General features: G+C 46.9%; 1 protein-coding gene across 4 annotated transcripts in view; it reads left to right on the forward strand.

The window, feature by feature from the left end:
- Positions 1-13,174, forward strand: part of LOC109411881 (dedicator of cytokinesis protein 3) — a 681,785-nt gene that overhangs the window by 613,941 nt on the left and 54,670 nt on the right. For all 4 annotated transcript variants that reach the window (XM_062846532.1, XM_029860481.2, XM_062846533.1 and 1 more), the window contains one exon: positions 6,455-6,575. In XM_062846532.1, coding sequence (XP_062702516.1) covers positions 6,455-6,575 — 121 coding nt within the window. The remainder of the gene's footprint in view (positions 1-6,454; positions 6,576-13,174) is intronic.

A 13,174-nucleotide genomic window follows, 5' to 3' on the forward strand; every position in this document is an offset into this window, starting at 1 on the left:
TGGCCCACTGTCTGTCATAAGACAATCCTAGGAACCTTATACATTTAGTTCCTTCAGAAACAATGGAGGCCTGAGAGTAGATCTTCTACCCCTGTAGATATAGACGTACTTGTTGATGATGTCGTCTGATTCTCCTTCTTCCAGTTTGGCTGATCGGTGTGCGTATTCAGGAATTCAGGAATGCCTTTGATTTTTTTTTTTGCGTGGTTCCTAATTTTGATGTACTTCTTGATGGTTCGGCCTGGCTCGGCAACTAGGTAAGCGTCTTCTGCCATATCATACATCCACTTGCTGAAGGCCGCCAGGTTGACCTTCCGTAGGTCTTGTCCATTCCAACTTCATCGAAGCTGGGAGGTTTCCAATCAGCTCACCCAATAATGACGTATCTCGCATCAATTCTCTCTGTCCACACGTATCAATCGTTGCTGCGAGATTCTGAACTGCCAGCGAAAAGTCAATCATTCTGTTGATTGAAACTGACTTCAGTGGCGGCATGGCAATTATCTTGTCCCCGAGCGAATGAATCACGAAACGCTGTTCCAAAACACATTTTTGGAGCACTTACCGCTCTGTTGACAGTTGAGGGATCGATGAAGCAAGAAGTTCTTCACTGCGGCGAATGCGTCTCCTCTCAAGCAGTTCTCAGCCGAATCACATTTTCGTCGTTAGTGTAGCCACACATTCGAGTCGTGCTTTCGAAAATTGGACGAGCTGCGAGTTGATTACGGGTCAGTCTATAGTTTAACTGGTTGCAGTGTGCGTAACACTCTTCAGCATGCATCTAGGCCCTAGGGTCCATCCTTGGTGTAGAGCGCCAAATTGGATTGAATTTCGATCCGTTTACTTGATGGCCGTCTTCGATGTCTTCCTCCGATGAACTACCGATATCTTTGTCTGAATATTCGCTTGAATGCTCTCATTATCCGTGTGCGAAGGAACTCCATTACGCAACCAGTACTCCACTTTGGAAGCCCCATCGGCTTCTTAACCGCCTTCTGCGTCTTCAACCTGCTCTTCGAATTCTGCAAGTTCTTGGAGGATACTGTACTGGTTTTCGATTAACTTCTCTTCATCGTCCGGCAGGGTCCGCTCAGCATCTAATTTTCTTAGTTGAAATTCCAGTTTTGCTCTGTAGTCTTTCACGAAGATCATGATTTCACTGACGCTGCCTTTATACACTTTGCCGGCTGATCCTCCGTTGCTCCAGTAGTTCCTGTAGATCTGGTTGTTTCGTCACGTATTCCTTCTTCGTTTCGTCTGTAGCCTTTCTTTTGGCGCTTCTGTCTTCGCCACACCGCCACTGTTTTTTACGATACGATCATCGATACCCACGCAACATTAATGGTGTCGCAACCATCACAATAATCGCACTGCAACATCCGGCTGTGATTCCTTAATTGCCAGTAGTTGTGTGGTATTAAATGTGCATTTTTGTTTGACTAGCCTTCCGTTGAACGCTGGTAGCACATGGTCTGCTAAATGCACATCAAGCAATCTAGTAGGCGTGCAAACGGTCGTCACGTAATGGCAACCTCTCGGAAACGGAATAGTACGGATGGTAGCGATGTGAGTAGATCCGGCCCCTTCAGTAGCATGGAGTTAAGTGATACGCCATCGGTAGTTGCCGCTGCGTCCCACACAACCCGGACTTTCTCAGGCTTTTTCGGGTTCTGAACCACACCTAATGGCAAGTACCAGACTCTTCTAGGGTCACTGAGGCTGGCTTCTTCATCTGTAAGATTATGGGCGTAGCCCTTCGATTGATAATCGAGGGTCTGCTGTCGGACGTTTGCGTACAGCTCCGGTTTCTTGCTCAAACTCTGTTCCAGAGAAGACAGTCGCTTTTCAGCCATGAATCGACTGTGAGGAAATTCAACGAAGTCAAACTTCCAGAGCAGTCCTGTTTGGAAGCGCCCGGATGATGTCCGCGTAGTTGTTTTCTCGAGAATCTCACGGGATCGCCGATCTTCTTCAGCTTCGATTTGTGGAACAAGCGCCACACCAACGTTTTCGATGGAGAAGAAGTTTTTCACTGCGTCATGTAACTGTTCATCGGATGAGCGAGCGCATATGTGGAGAAGACGATGTTCTGGATTACTCGAAAGTCCTTCTGCTTTCCCGTAGATGGTCCAAAGAAGCCTTGTTTTTGCTGCAATTGGTTCGAAGCACTTCCCTGTTCGCTTCTTCAGCGTCAGCAGCAATTTTGCGTTGTCCATACCGATTAGAATACGGCCCAAGCAACACACATAGTTACAAAACAGTCACGGTAGCGCATGTAAGGGTTGCACCGAAGTCACTGTGACTTACTGCGCAACCATTACATGCGCTGCCGTGACTGTTTTGTGACCATGCGTGTTGCTTGGGGGGGTGTAGCGGTAGGATAACTGTCTACGGGTAGACCTTTGAGGTAATCGTATCTGCGCGCCATCTCTTCGTACTGCAAAGACTGCGGGGGAAGACCCAAACTTTCGACCGTCCGCACGTATTCCAGTGTATGCTTTTGATTGTTTCCAGCTCCCGAAATTTTCAACTGTACGTTGTGCGAATCCTTTTCAATTCGTTTGATACTGCTGGTCCACTGCAAACACAGGCGTTCGGCTTCACTTTTCGGCTTCACAGCCAATTCCTTTTCCATTAGTGTGTAGGAAGATCTATCGTCGAGGAATGCCAGCGTGGTGACTGACTCCTTTTTACCATGAAGGATAACTGGAAGAATACGGAATAGCACAGGACACGGAAGTTGACGATGAACGTTAACAGTCGCTGATGTTGTGGGTGTGACCTGACTTCTCGCTGATGACACTGTTTCGATAGTCGACGTCTGAAGGTTTTCCGGGTGTAGAAGCTTGTGATGGCGTGCTTCACAGTTGCTTACACCACACACCGTCGCCTTGCACGGCCACTTGCCGTGAGGAATCAGTCAGCGGCGGCAGAGGCTTAGCTGCTGGACCGTCCTCCAACGATTCTCCAGGGACAAGCTCTTAAAGCCATTGCACTCGCGCACTTTGTGTCCATCCTTATTGCACAGTAGACACGATTTCGGTTGACGCACTGCACTAGCTCCTGTATCTTCCGTCTTGACGTCCCGCTGAATTTTCCGTTCCGGCTCCGACGTATGCGTGTTCACAAAACCCTTCTCTTTACCCTTGAGTTTCTCCTGTTTTCGAACCGGTTCTTCGTAGAGTGTGACGTTGCTGGCAAATACAGTACAAAATAAGTGTAAAATCAGTCTTAAGTTTTCAGACGTTTCGAGGGCAGGGATTTTTGGGGATTTCAAGAGACTTCAGGGGGTTCCAGGGTTTTGAGGAAGTTAGAGGAAGTTTAAAAAGAGTTTCAAGACGTTTCAGGTGATTTCAAGGGAGATTTCGAGTGGCTTCCGTGGGTTTCAGATAGCTTTCAAAAGAATTTCAGGGATGTTTGTTAGGGGTTTCATTGCGTTTCAAGACATTTCAGGGGGTTTCCGAGAAGTTTCTGAAGTATTCAATGGATTAAGTGGGTTTCAAGAGAACATCAGGAGATCAAATAGAAATACACTAGAACTCCAATGGCGCTGTAGTCACTTTTCCTAATTAATTATTTTAGTAACTTAAATTGTTATAATTGACTATTTTTAAGTGTCCGTCTTATGGAGGATCTTTTGTAACACTCATAGTACCGCTAGTGACGATGTAAAGGCGAGGCATCAGGGGTTTTCAGGAGGTTGCAGAGATAACTTTTCAACTGATTTACCAATTTCAAATTTTATAGCGTACTCCAGTTAGCCTAGTGGTTAAGGCTATGGATCGCCAATCCGGAGACGGCGGGTTCGATTCCCGTTCCGGTCGGGAAAATTTTCTCGACTCCCTGGGCATAGAGTATCATTGTACTTGCCTCACAATATACAAATTCATGCAATGGCCAGGCAAAGAAAGTCCTTCAATTAATAACTGTGGATGTGCTCAAAGAACACTAAGTTGAAGCGAGGCAGGCCAAGTCCCAGTTGGGACGTCGAGCCAAAAAGAAGAAGAAGAAGCGTACTTTTGCAAATATGAAAAAGAGCATACAAATTTCAGTTTTCAATAACTTTTGAAAAATAAAACAACACGTATATAGGAGCAGACTTTGTCCTAGTTGGGATGTTACGCCAAGAAGAAGAGGAAGAAGATGTAGTTTTTCCCTTTCTGGCAACAAAAATGGCAAGACATTTCTGTCAAGTGGAGGCATGGCTAGTGCTGTGCTTCTTCATTTCTAGCTTGCTTGCACGGACAGGCGGTAGCTGGACAGTTGGAAAGCATGTAAATTTTCATGCAACTAGGAAATGTGTGTTAATGTTGACGTGTTAAATAGAGTTGGAATCTTTTTCAACTTCGTGGAAGTTCACGCACGTGCGTTCGATAGTTTTCTGATTGTTTTTCGGATTTGTGCTTCGTTCGATGGCAGGAGACCCCAACAACTTGCGATGGAGAGGTAGATGCAAGCACAAAAATATTGTTTCATTGCGAAAATTAAAGAAATTTTATTGTAAAATAATATAAAGTCACAGACAAACAGACGTAACACTCTGATAATTCCCAGCGTACACCGATCTAGTTTTTTTTTAAATATAGTTGCTCAACTGGCCATTTGTGGCGCTCGCATCGTTTGTGTTCGAGTTTGACATTTGCCCACTACCGCCACCTTGTTGATGGTTGGTCAAACTCAGTCCTTTTAGCATTGGGCGAACATGTTTGCCCGTGACTATGGATTGAATCGGAAAATATTCGAAATGTTACGTCTGTTTGTCTGTGATAAAGTGTTAAGATCAGTGCTGAAAATGTCATTTTGACTTAGGGTAGCGAACCATTTAGGCAGCGGCTGGTATTTTGGGCACTCTTCGCTATAACACAGTCAATTCCAAACTAATTGACGTGAAATTTAGTACACAACTAGATACTGTACGTATCTCATCGCGTTCCAAAAATTGTGTCAATTGGCTCAAAGTTGGCTGACTTATAGAAAAGTGCCCTAACTAGAACCCCTGCCGAGATGGTTCCACTTCCCTATCTAGATTCAATCGCCTACAGTTCATTTCAGAAGCTGAACCTGAGAATATGATGTATGGCAAACTTGTGCGGCTAAACCAGTCCTACAAGAACGTCACGTAAATTTCATAATTCTGTAGAATACAGAATGCAAAAGTTGGTAGAAGTACTCTGTATGAATTAAATTATTATTAAATTAAAAAAAAAATACTAGAGAATGTTTTGGGGTTTTTATTTTTCTCTTTTTTAAACCTTTGGAGTTGAACTGCTTAGGAAAATCCTTTTTCTAATTCCATATGAAATAGGGCGGGTCAAGGTATATGCTCCATTGATGATGTGTGCATGTAGATAACTGTTGTTGGAATCAAAGGACGCCTCGATACGCTCCTGGGCGTAGCAGTTCTTTTATCATACGCTGGTATCTCAAACGAGTCCAAGTCCCAGATCCACCTTGGGCCTTCCTTTTTAGCCGTCGTCGTTGCTGTGTTGCTATGCGCTGCTACTGCGCTGAGTCACATTCGCCACCGTGTATGTAGGCCCAACAACCATGTATCGATGACATGACTGGTCGGTGTGGTATGGTACCTACCTACATATTGCACACAGCATCCATCCATCGACACTCGGTGCAACAGGTTGTGGACCATCGCCGCCGCACATATTGCATTCCTCACCCTGGTTGCAGGATAGCCCCCTTCATCACCGTATACTGTAATTTCCACACCAACCACCCTGCTTTTCACATCGTATCGAAGAATTGATAATTTATCGCCTTTTTATGCCTTTGCATGGCGACGGCTGGGACAACTCCATACACAACCGGCATGTATGTGAGGTCTTACACTGGAAAAAAATGTTAAAAACCTGCTTTAAAGCTTAGTCACAGAGAAACAGACGTAACACGGAACAAATTTCATTAGAAAACATCGTCACGAAACGTAATCGCCCAATGCTAAACGTACTGTATTTGGCCGGGTCACCACTAGGTGGCGGTAGTTAGCAAACGTCAAACAAGAGTAAAAACGATGCCAGCGTTGCGAGTGGTCAATCGACCACCTACAAAATATTTGAATCGACCGTTAAAAGGGCGTTCGATGGGAAGCGAGCGGAGTGTGACGTCTGTTTCTCTGTGCATTTTATGTGGTTATTCCATTATAAATGTCCAGTTGATGACTCTATTGATGTTTATTTACAATTACGACAAATATTCTTTTCAAACATTTTTAACTGTGTACAAGATGTGCGGTTAATGTATGCAACAACGAAGCCCGATCACTCAGCCAAACCTTGCATGCAGACTCCGTCATCCGTATGAATGTCAACTCCATTAACATTCTCCTTTTATGTGCATTTCTTTTTCGTTACATGTTGCTGTGGAACGACGACAACAACGATGATGATGATGATGATGATGATGATGATGGTGATGGTTACGTTACGACGCCCGCCCGCAGAAAACTAGGCCTAGATTTAGTGCCCCGATTAGGAACGCTTGCGGTTGACCCGCACAAAATCGGAATCGTTTCGCTGCACCAGGTGCACGTCAACAGTGCCGAAAATGCCAAAGCCGCTTCCGTAAGTATAGCTACTTATTACGCTTCAACCAACCACGTGACCGACAATTCGTTCGCATTGTTCAGATCTAGCCGCCAAACATTTCAAATCAGCAGATTTAAGGGGACTCTTACATTACACAGTTCTATTACATTTATTTGCACTATATTACATCAGGCTAATCAAATTATTTACTTTCAATTCTGTGCACTCATGGTTGTGCAGAGGGCCGAATTGAAAGATCTCCATCTTGGACGATTGCTCGCTATCGCATTGACCTGTGGCCAGGTCAAATTGCTGTCGACTTACTTTATTCCGTTGTTGAGGCTGCTCCGCCTTGAGCCTCTGGGTCTGCTTCTGCTGCGATGTCCTGCTGGGTTCTGATCTAACGCTTGCTTTCGTTTTCACCTCTTTGTAGAGTGTGGCCAACTCACCTTCACTTTTGCTCCCGAATTTCTGTCGCTATCGGCTTTTGATGACATCGACGATGGAGCTCCACGTTGGAGATCCAATTGTGAAGGCCACCATGCACGAATTATATACCGCAGACATCTATTGATGAAGACCTGTAGCCGTTGAGTGTTCTCCACTGACACACACCAAGATTGACTGGCGTACAGCAACATAGATTTCACGTCTGAGTTAAAAATTCGGATTTTGTGACGTCGACTAATCTTACTGCTTTACCATACATTTCTTAAACTCGCAAAAACAGCACTCGCCTTCTTGATCCGTGCACCTATGTCGATCTTGGTGCCGCTATCGGCGCCATTTGGCTACCAAGATATTGGAAGCTTTCAATATTCCCCACTAATTGCCCAGCTACCTTAAAGCTGGAAGGGTTGACCGTGTTTACATCCAACGATTTGGTCTTGTTGACGTTGATGGTAAGACCAGCCGCTAAGGAGCGATTGGCAAGATCATCGAGCTTGCTCTGCATATCAGAACGCCGGCACCGTTGTGCAGTACTCTGCACGAAAATGCCCTGTACTGTACTTCAATGAGGCCGATGATTTTCTCAGGAAGACCCTTGCGTCTAAGGGCTTCCCACATGTTTCCGTGATTGATACGGTCGAAAACTTTTTCGTAATCAATGAACACCAGGTAGAGAGACTCTTCGAATACATTGATTTACCTCCAGAATGATACGGAGCGTGACAATATGGTCCACACAGGATCGTCCGGCACGGAATCCTGCTTGTTGCCGTCGGAGAGTTGCTTCAATTTTCTCATGTATCCGGATCACTTTGCAAAGGACTTTGAGAATGATACACAGTAACATGATGCCCCGCCAATTATCGCATACAGTCAGGTCACCCTTTTTGGGTACCTTTACTAAGACGGCCGGAAATGTCGCGGTTTCCCATATGTTGCAGAATATTTAATTGATGCAGTAGTTGTGCGGGTACTACGGGGTCAGCTTTGAGCGTCTCAGCGATCGACCCCTGGGGCCCTGTTCGATTTCATGCTACGGATGACTGTTTCTATCTCCTGCACTGATGGAGCTTCGGTGTTGACACGGGTAATGCGTCGAACCCTTGGCGGATCATGCTGAGGTGTTGGCGGCGTGGCCGACACTTGAAAAAGGTTTCCAAAGTGCCCGAATCAGCGTTTCAACTGGTCAGTCGGCTCGGTCAGTTACTGTCCAGACGTGTCTTTCACGGGCATCGTAGCATTCATCTTGGTCCTACTAAGGCGACGTGAAACATCGTAGCGGAGACGGATGTCGACGGTGCTTGCGGCTTACTTCGTCGGCTAGGGAGTCCGCCCACGCTCTTTTGTCCCGTCTACATGAGCGTTTCACTTCCTTCTCGAGAGCCAAATAGCGCTGACGGGCTACGGCTTTGGCTCCTCGTGTTTTCGCTCGCTCTATCGTGGCCTTGGCGTTCCTTCGCTCCTCTATCTTCCTCATCTGTGATCCACTGCTTTCTTCGGGTGCGTAGCTCACCCAAATTATTCTCGCCGGTGGCGATGAAGGCTTTCTTGATGGCGCTCCATTGTTCTTCTACGCTTCCACCTTCTGGAATATTCGCAGCACGGTTCTCTAGCTCCTCGACGAAGGATCTTTTGACCGCAGCGTCTTCCAGTCGGCGTGTGTTGAACCGCCGCCCGATTTTCTCCTCCTATCGATGGGTCCTAGCAATGCGCAGTCGGATCTCGCCGATTAGGAGATGATGGTCGGACGCAATGCCGGCGCTACGTTTGTTGCGCACATCAAGAAGGCTCCGTCTCCTTTTTCGACCGGGTACATTGAGCGAGATACATCAGGTTTCTAACCGCTTCCTGGTGCGGAATGTTGGTCATTTGCTCCGTCTCCTGAGTTGTCTTCGGGGACATATTCTTCGTGAGCCCGAATAATCGGTCATCGGCACCTTCGCTGGCTTGCAGTTTGCCACGTTGAACTTTGTCAGAATCGCCTCCACGTATGTCTCCTAGTCCAGCGCTTTGGTTCCGTCTTCCGTCAGTTCTTCGCTGCGCCAAGATCCTTCATGCGGAAATGGCCACTCAGGTACGCTTTGGTTTGTGCTCTCCATCCATTGTCGTTCGAAGATATCATGACGTCATCCACGTAGACTGCCACGAATATCATGCTGCCTCCTTCAATGCTATAGTACACGTATGGATCGTACTTCGCTTGAGTCAGCGAGAACTCCTTCAACATCTGGTCCAGCTTTTTGTTCCAGACTCGACTGGACTGTCTCAGCCCGTACAGGGCCTTATTAAGACGGCACACCAGGGATGGATTTCGACGATCGACGAATAACGGAGGCTGCTCCATGTAGATTTCCTCCGCCAGGTCTCCTTGGAGAAAAGCGGATACGGCGTCCATCTGCTGGATGTCCAGGATCCACCCCCTTTCGCTGCGAAAATCCCTTGATGACCAACCGCTCCTTATTATGGTCAAGGTTCCCGTCAGCATCCAGCTTCGTGCGATACACCCACTTGCAACGGATCGCCTTTCTGACCTTTAGGAAGTTCCGTCAAGGTCCACGTTTCGTTGGATACATGGGCGTCCTACTCCTCCTGCATGGTCACCCTCCACTTGTCCGCATCGTCGCGACGTATCGCGTCTTGGTGCATTACCGGGTCGTCGGGCATCGCTTGTCGCTCGTTACTCTGCTGCCAAGATGCCATGCCGGCTAACTGGCCTGAGGTCTCAGGTCCCAGGGATGGACCACTTGCTTCTTCACCCGCCACATCGTAACGGTTGTTGCCATCGGTTGCAGGAATTTGCGAAGATGATAACGAGGCAAGCCCTTGCTCGAAATCGCAAAATCCTTATAGGGGAACAAAGCCCAAAATGCCAAGATGGGGTAAAATGGCCCAACTCATAAAATCATTCCTGGATGGGACTTGATCATTGCTATAGGTAAATGGTGTCAAGATATGTTTGCATCAAACATTCTTCTAGAAGCTAAGCCACCAAACCCACGAAAAATTCTTTGATTTCCCAATGAAAATTCGCAACTTCCGGTTTTTCGTGCTTGCCATTAAGGTTTTCTGGTGATTTTATTACCAGCCAAGTGTTTCCAACGAGATTGAGACACGCATGGAGACGCATGGTTGTTGATGTCTAAGCTTTCCATGTTAGGGGTCATTCAAATATTACGATCATCGTTTTGCGGGGAGAGGCGTAACACTCCATTTATTGAGTATACGAAAAAAGCGGGACAGAGGGGGGAATATGAGTCGGAAATGCCCGAAAACTGATGGACGTAATTTTTGAATGTTTTCATGAAGTGGCATCTTACCCCATGGCAGATGGTCGTTTTGCACCACTTCCGTTTTACGAATCAGTTTTTAAAATCGCTGAAAATCGATGAAAATGCAATAGTTTTGTGAATATTTTTGCTGAGGTATCGAGCAAATATTGTCTAGTTGCTGTTACCACTTTGGAAGCCTAACAAATGAGGCTAATTATCATTGAAAACGATGAAAGTTTGAAAAATGGCATTTTACCCCACTTGACCCTACTTGCCTGGAAGTTTGTGCTTCTGACCACTGCGCCTCAACACTTGTGACGGAGGTGGATTTGAAGTTTGGGAGCTCAATGATGTCAGTCACAGTATCAGCGGAAGAACTGCTAATAATGCTTGCTGCTTCTTCGAAATCTTCGTCGTCCCAATCGCTTTCTTCGACTTCAACTTGACCAGTGGCACCATTCTCGAGATTTGAATGGCCGCCGAGCGCTTCTTGGGTGTCCTTAGAAAATGATACCGCTTCTTCATCGTCTAGCTTGTTAACTTTTGGCTTGCTGCTCTTGACTGCCGTCGCCGGGGTACCAACGTTGTCCTCGTTGATGAGCGTGACGTCTCGGCTGCTCGAAACTATCTTCGTCACTGAGTCGTATATACGATAGTCATCCGTATCCTTGTCGAATCCGACAAGCATATTGGAGTCGCCCATGAGAATCTTGATATCACCTTTTGAAATCTTATCCACTGCAGCATTCAGTCGTGCATTTTGTCAGCATCGGTTGGCGCGTAACATTGGATCCGTGTTCTGAATCTGGCCACAATTACCCTCTCATATAATGGGTTCCCTCTTCATGAGCATAGCATGGGCGAGAGCGCTGAGTAGGAAACCAACTCCACGGTGACGATGAGCGTGTTCGCCTCGCAGGCCGGAGTATAACTGTATTTGTCCCGACGTCAATCTGTGATTTCCGAAGCTCGGCCAATGGACTTCGTTAAGTTCTAGGATCTCAGGCTTCATACGGCATGCCTGATTGGGTAGTTGTGTTAGTTTACCCTGCAGAGCTAGGGTTACTATGTGCATTCCAGGGTCCAATTCTTGTCTGCTTTTTTGCGCTGAAGTCAGAAGGACAACAGTGCACTCAGGCTGCACTTCCAGTTGTGTGCTTGAACTTTTAGCTGGCGGCCTCTACAATAGTTAATTTTAAGGCCAAGTTCTAAATGATTTTGTAATCCCTGAAAGTTCCTCATCGGTAAACCTCCCCCAGCGCCAGCGGCCCCACGAAAATAGGCTAAAGACTCGGATCATGACGCGGAAAGAGACCAGGACTACAAAAAGTAACGTCGATGATCACCTACGCTTCGTTCCGACTAAAGGTACTCTTATCCATTCCACGACCCAGGCATTGAATCACCCACTATTACCACCGATTTTCGCCCTGACATACAGTCCAGCATCCGCGTGAACTGTCCGATACACCACCGCGGAGGCGCATAGCAGCTACAGAAGAAGACCCAATTTACGTAGACGTCCACGAAGCCCTCATAGGAAGAAAACATCAACATCTGCTGTCGATATCGCCGCCATTTTCGATCCATCCGCGACCCAATTGCACCGTTACCGGCGAGTACTCGCTGTGGATCCGCTATGATCCGCTTCTGGACTGTGTCACAGTGGTTCAGGTGTAGCTGCGTTACCTGCACTGTGACTTGTGAGTTGAGGCTCACTTGAAGAGCCGGGACCCTTGGGCCTCCCGTTGGGTGCTTGCTGTTCGCTGATTTCCCGGAACAAATCAAGCACTTGGGAGTATTCCGTCTTATGACCTTCAACTTGCTTCTGCCTGAACCTTTACAATCCCACGACTTGTGTCCCGGCTCAAGACACCTGAAATAAGCTTACGGTAGCTTTTATATGTCCAACGAACATATCGACTAGCCCACCTTGAGCTTCCCAACTTCGACGGACTTATTGACGTATGCCACAAGTAGCTGAACCAAGGCCAACTGTGTCTCTGCCGGGCCTTTCCGTAGCCGAACGGATGCGGTGACCACTTTTACCTCGCACTGTTGCCGCAGTGCCGTGACGAGTTCTTTCACGTCCGTGATCTCGTACAGGTTTTCGACGTTTAGTCGCTGACCTCGACACCCTCGCCAAGGACCTCTCCAGTCAGACACTTTTAGACGGAGACCTTGCAAGTTTTGTGGCGCTTTTACTCGAGGATCATTTCGCCGGTAGAAGTACGTCGAATGCTGCGTATGTTGATTTCAAGATCCACGACCTTGGCATCGCTCCTCGTCGCCTTGAAGACCTTCGTCCGTTTTGATGACCCGAGTATTCAGATCGGACGCGTCCCGAGTTTTACCTGGTCACCGTACTTCTCCAACCAGCTGATGCACTACCGAGCTGTTTTTTAGCTAAAATCCTCCTGGTACCGTTCTTTTTTCGAAACTGTCAAATACCTTCTATCATCTAACCCCTGCGTCCACCGATGAGTCAGCACCGCCTCGATCACTCCAGTTTTCAGTGCAGGTCCCTCAAGATACTAGATATTCAATAAATGTTGGTCCCCTCACCTTCTCTCGATTATCGGCCTCCTCATCGTCTCTTAGATTGTACCACATCTTGTTCTCCTCGCTTCCCGAACTCCCTGTCCTGTTGCCAATAAAAACAGGAAGGATGTCGTCCAATGCGCAAATGACTGACAACACAAACATATTTACAATTCATTCTTATCATAAGTTATCCATCAATAGTTCCATACCAAGCTGCACTGAGATGTGTGATGTACCTCAAGAAGTAGTACTCCATCACCAGCAGCTTCGACTTACTCGCATTGCTGCCCTTCGCTTTCTGGATTAACAACTATCTGATCTTACAAGCACCGCTTGATAGCTCCTCTCCCGACGGCTGCCACGTACTCTTAT

The sequence above is a fragment of the Aedes albopictus genome, chromosome 1, assembly GCF_035046485.1.
Source record: "Aedes albopictus strain Foshan chromosome 1, AalbF5, whole genome shotgun sequence".
NCBI classification, from domain to species: domain Eukaryota; kingdom Metazoa; phylum Arthropoda; class Insecta; order Diptera; family Culicidae; genus Aedes; species Aedes albopictus.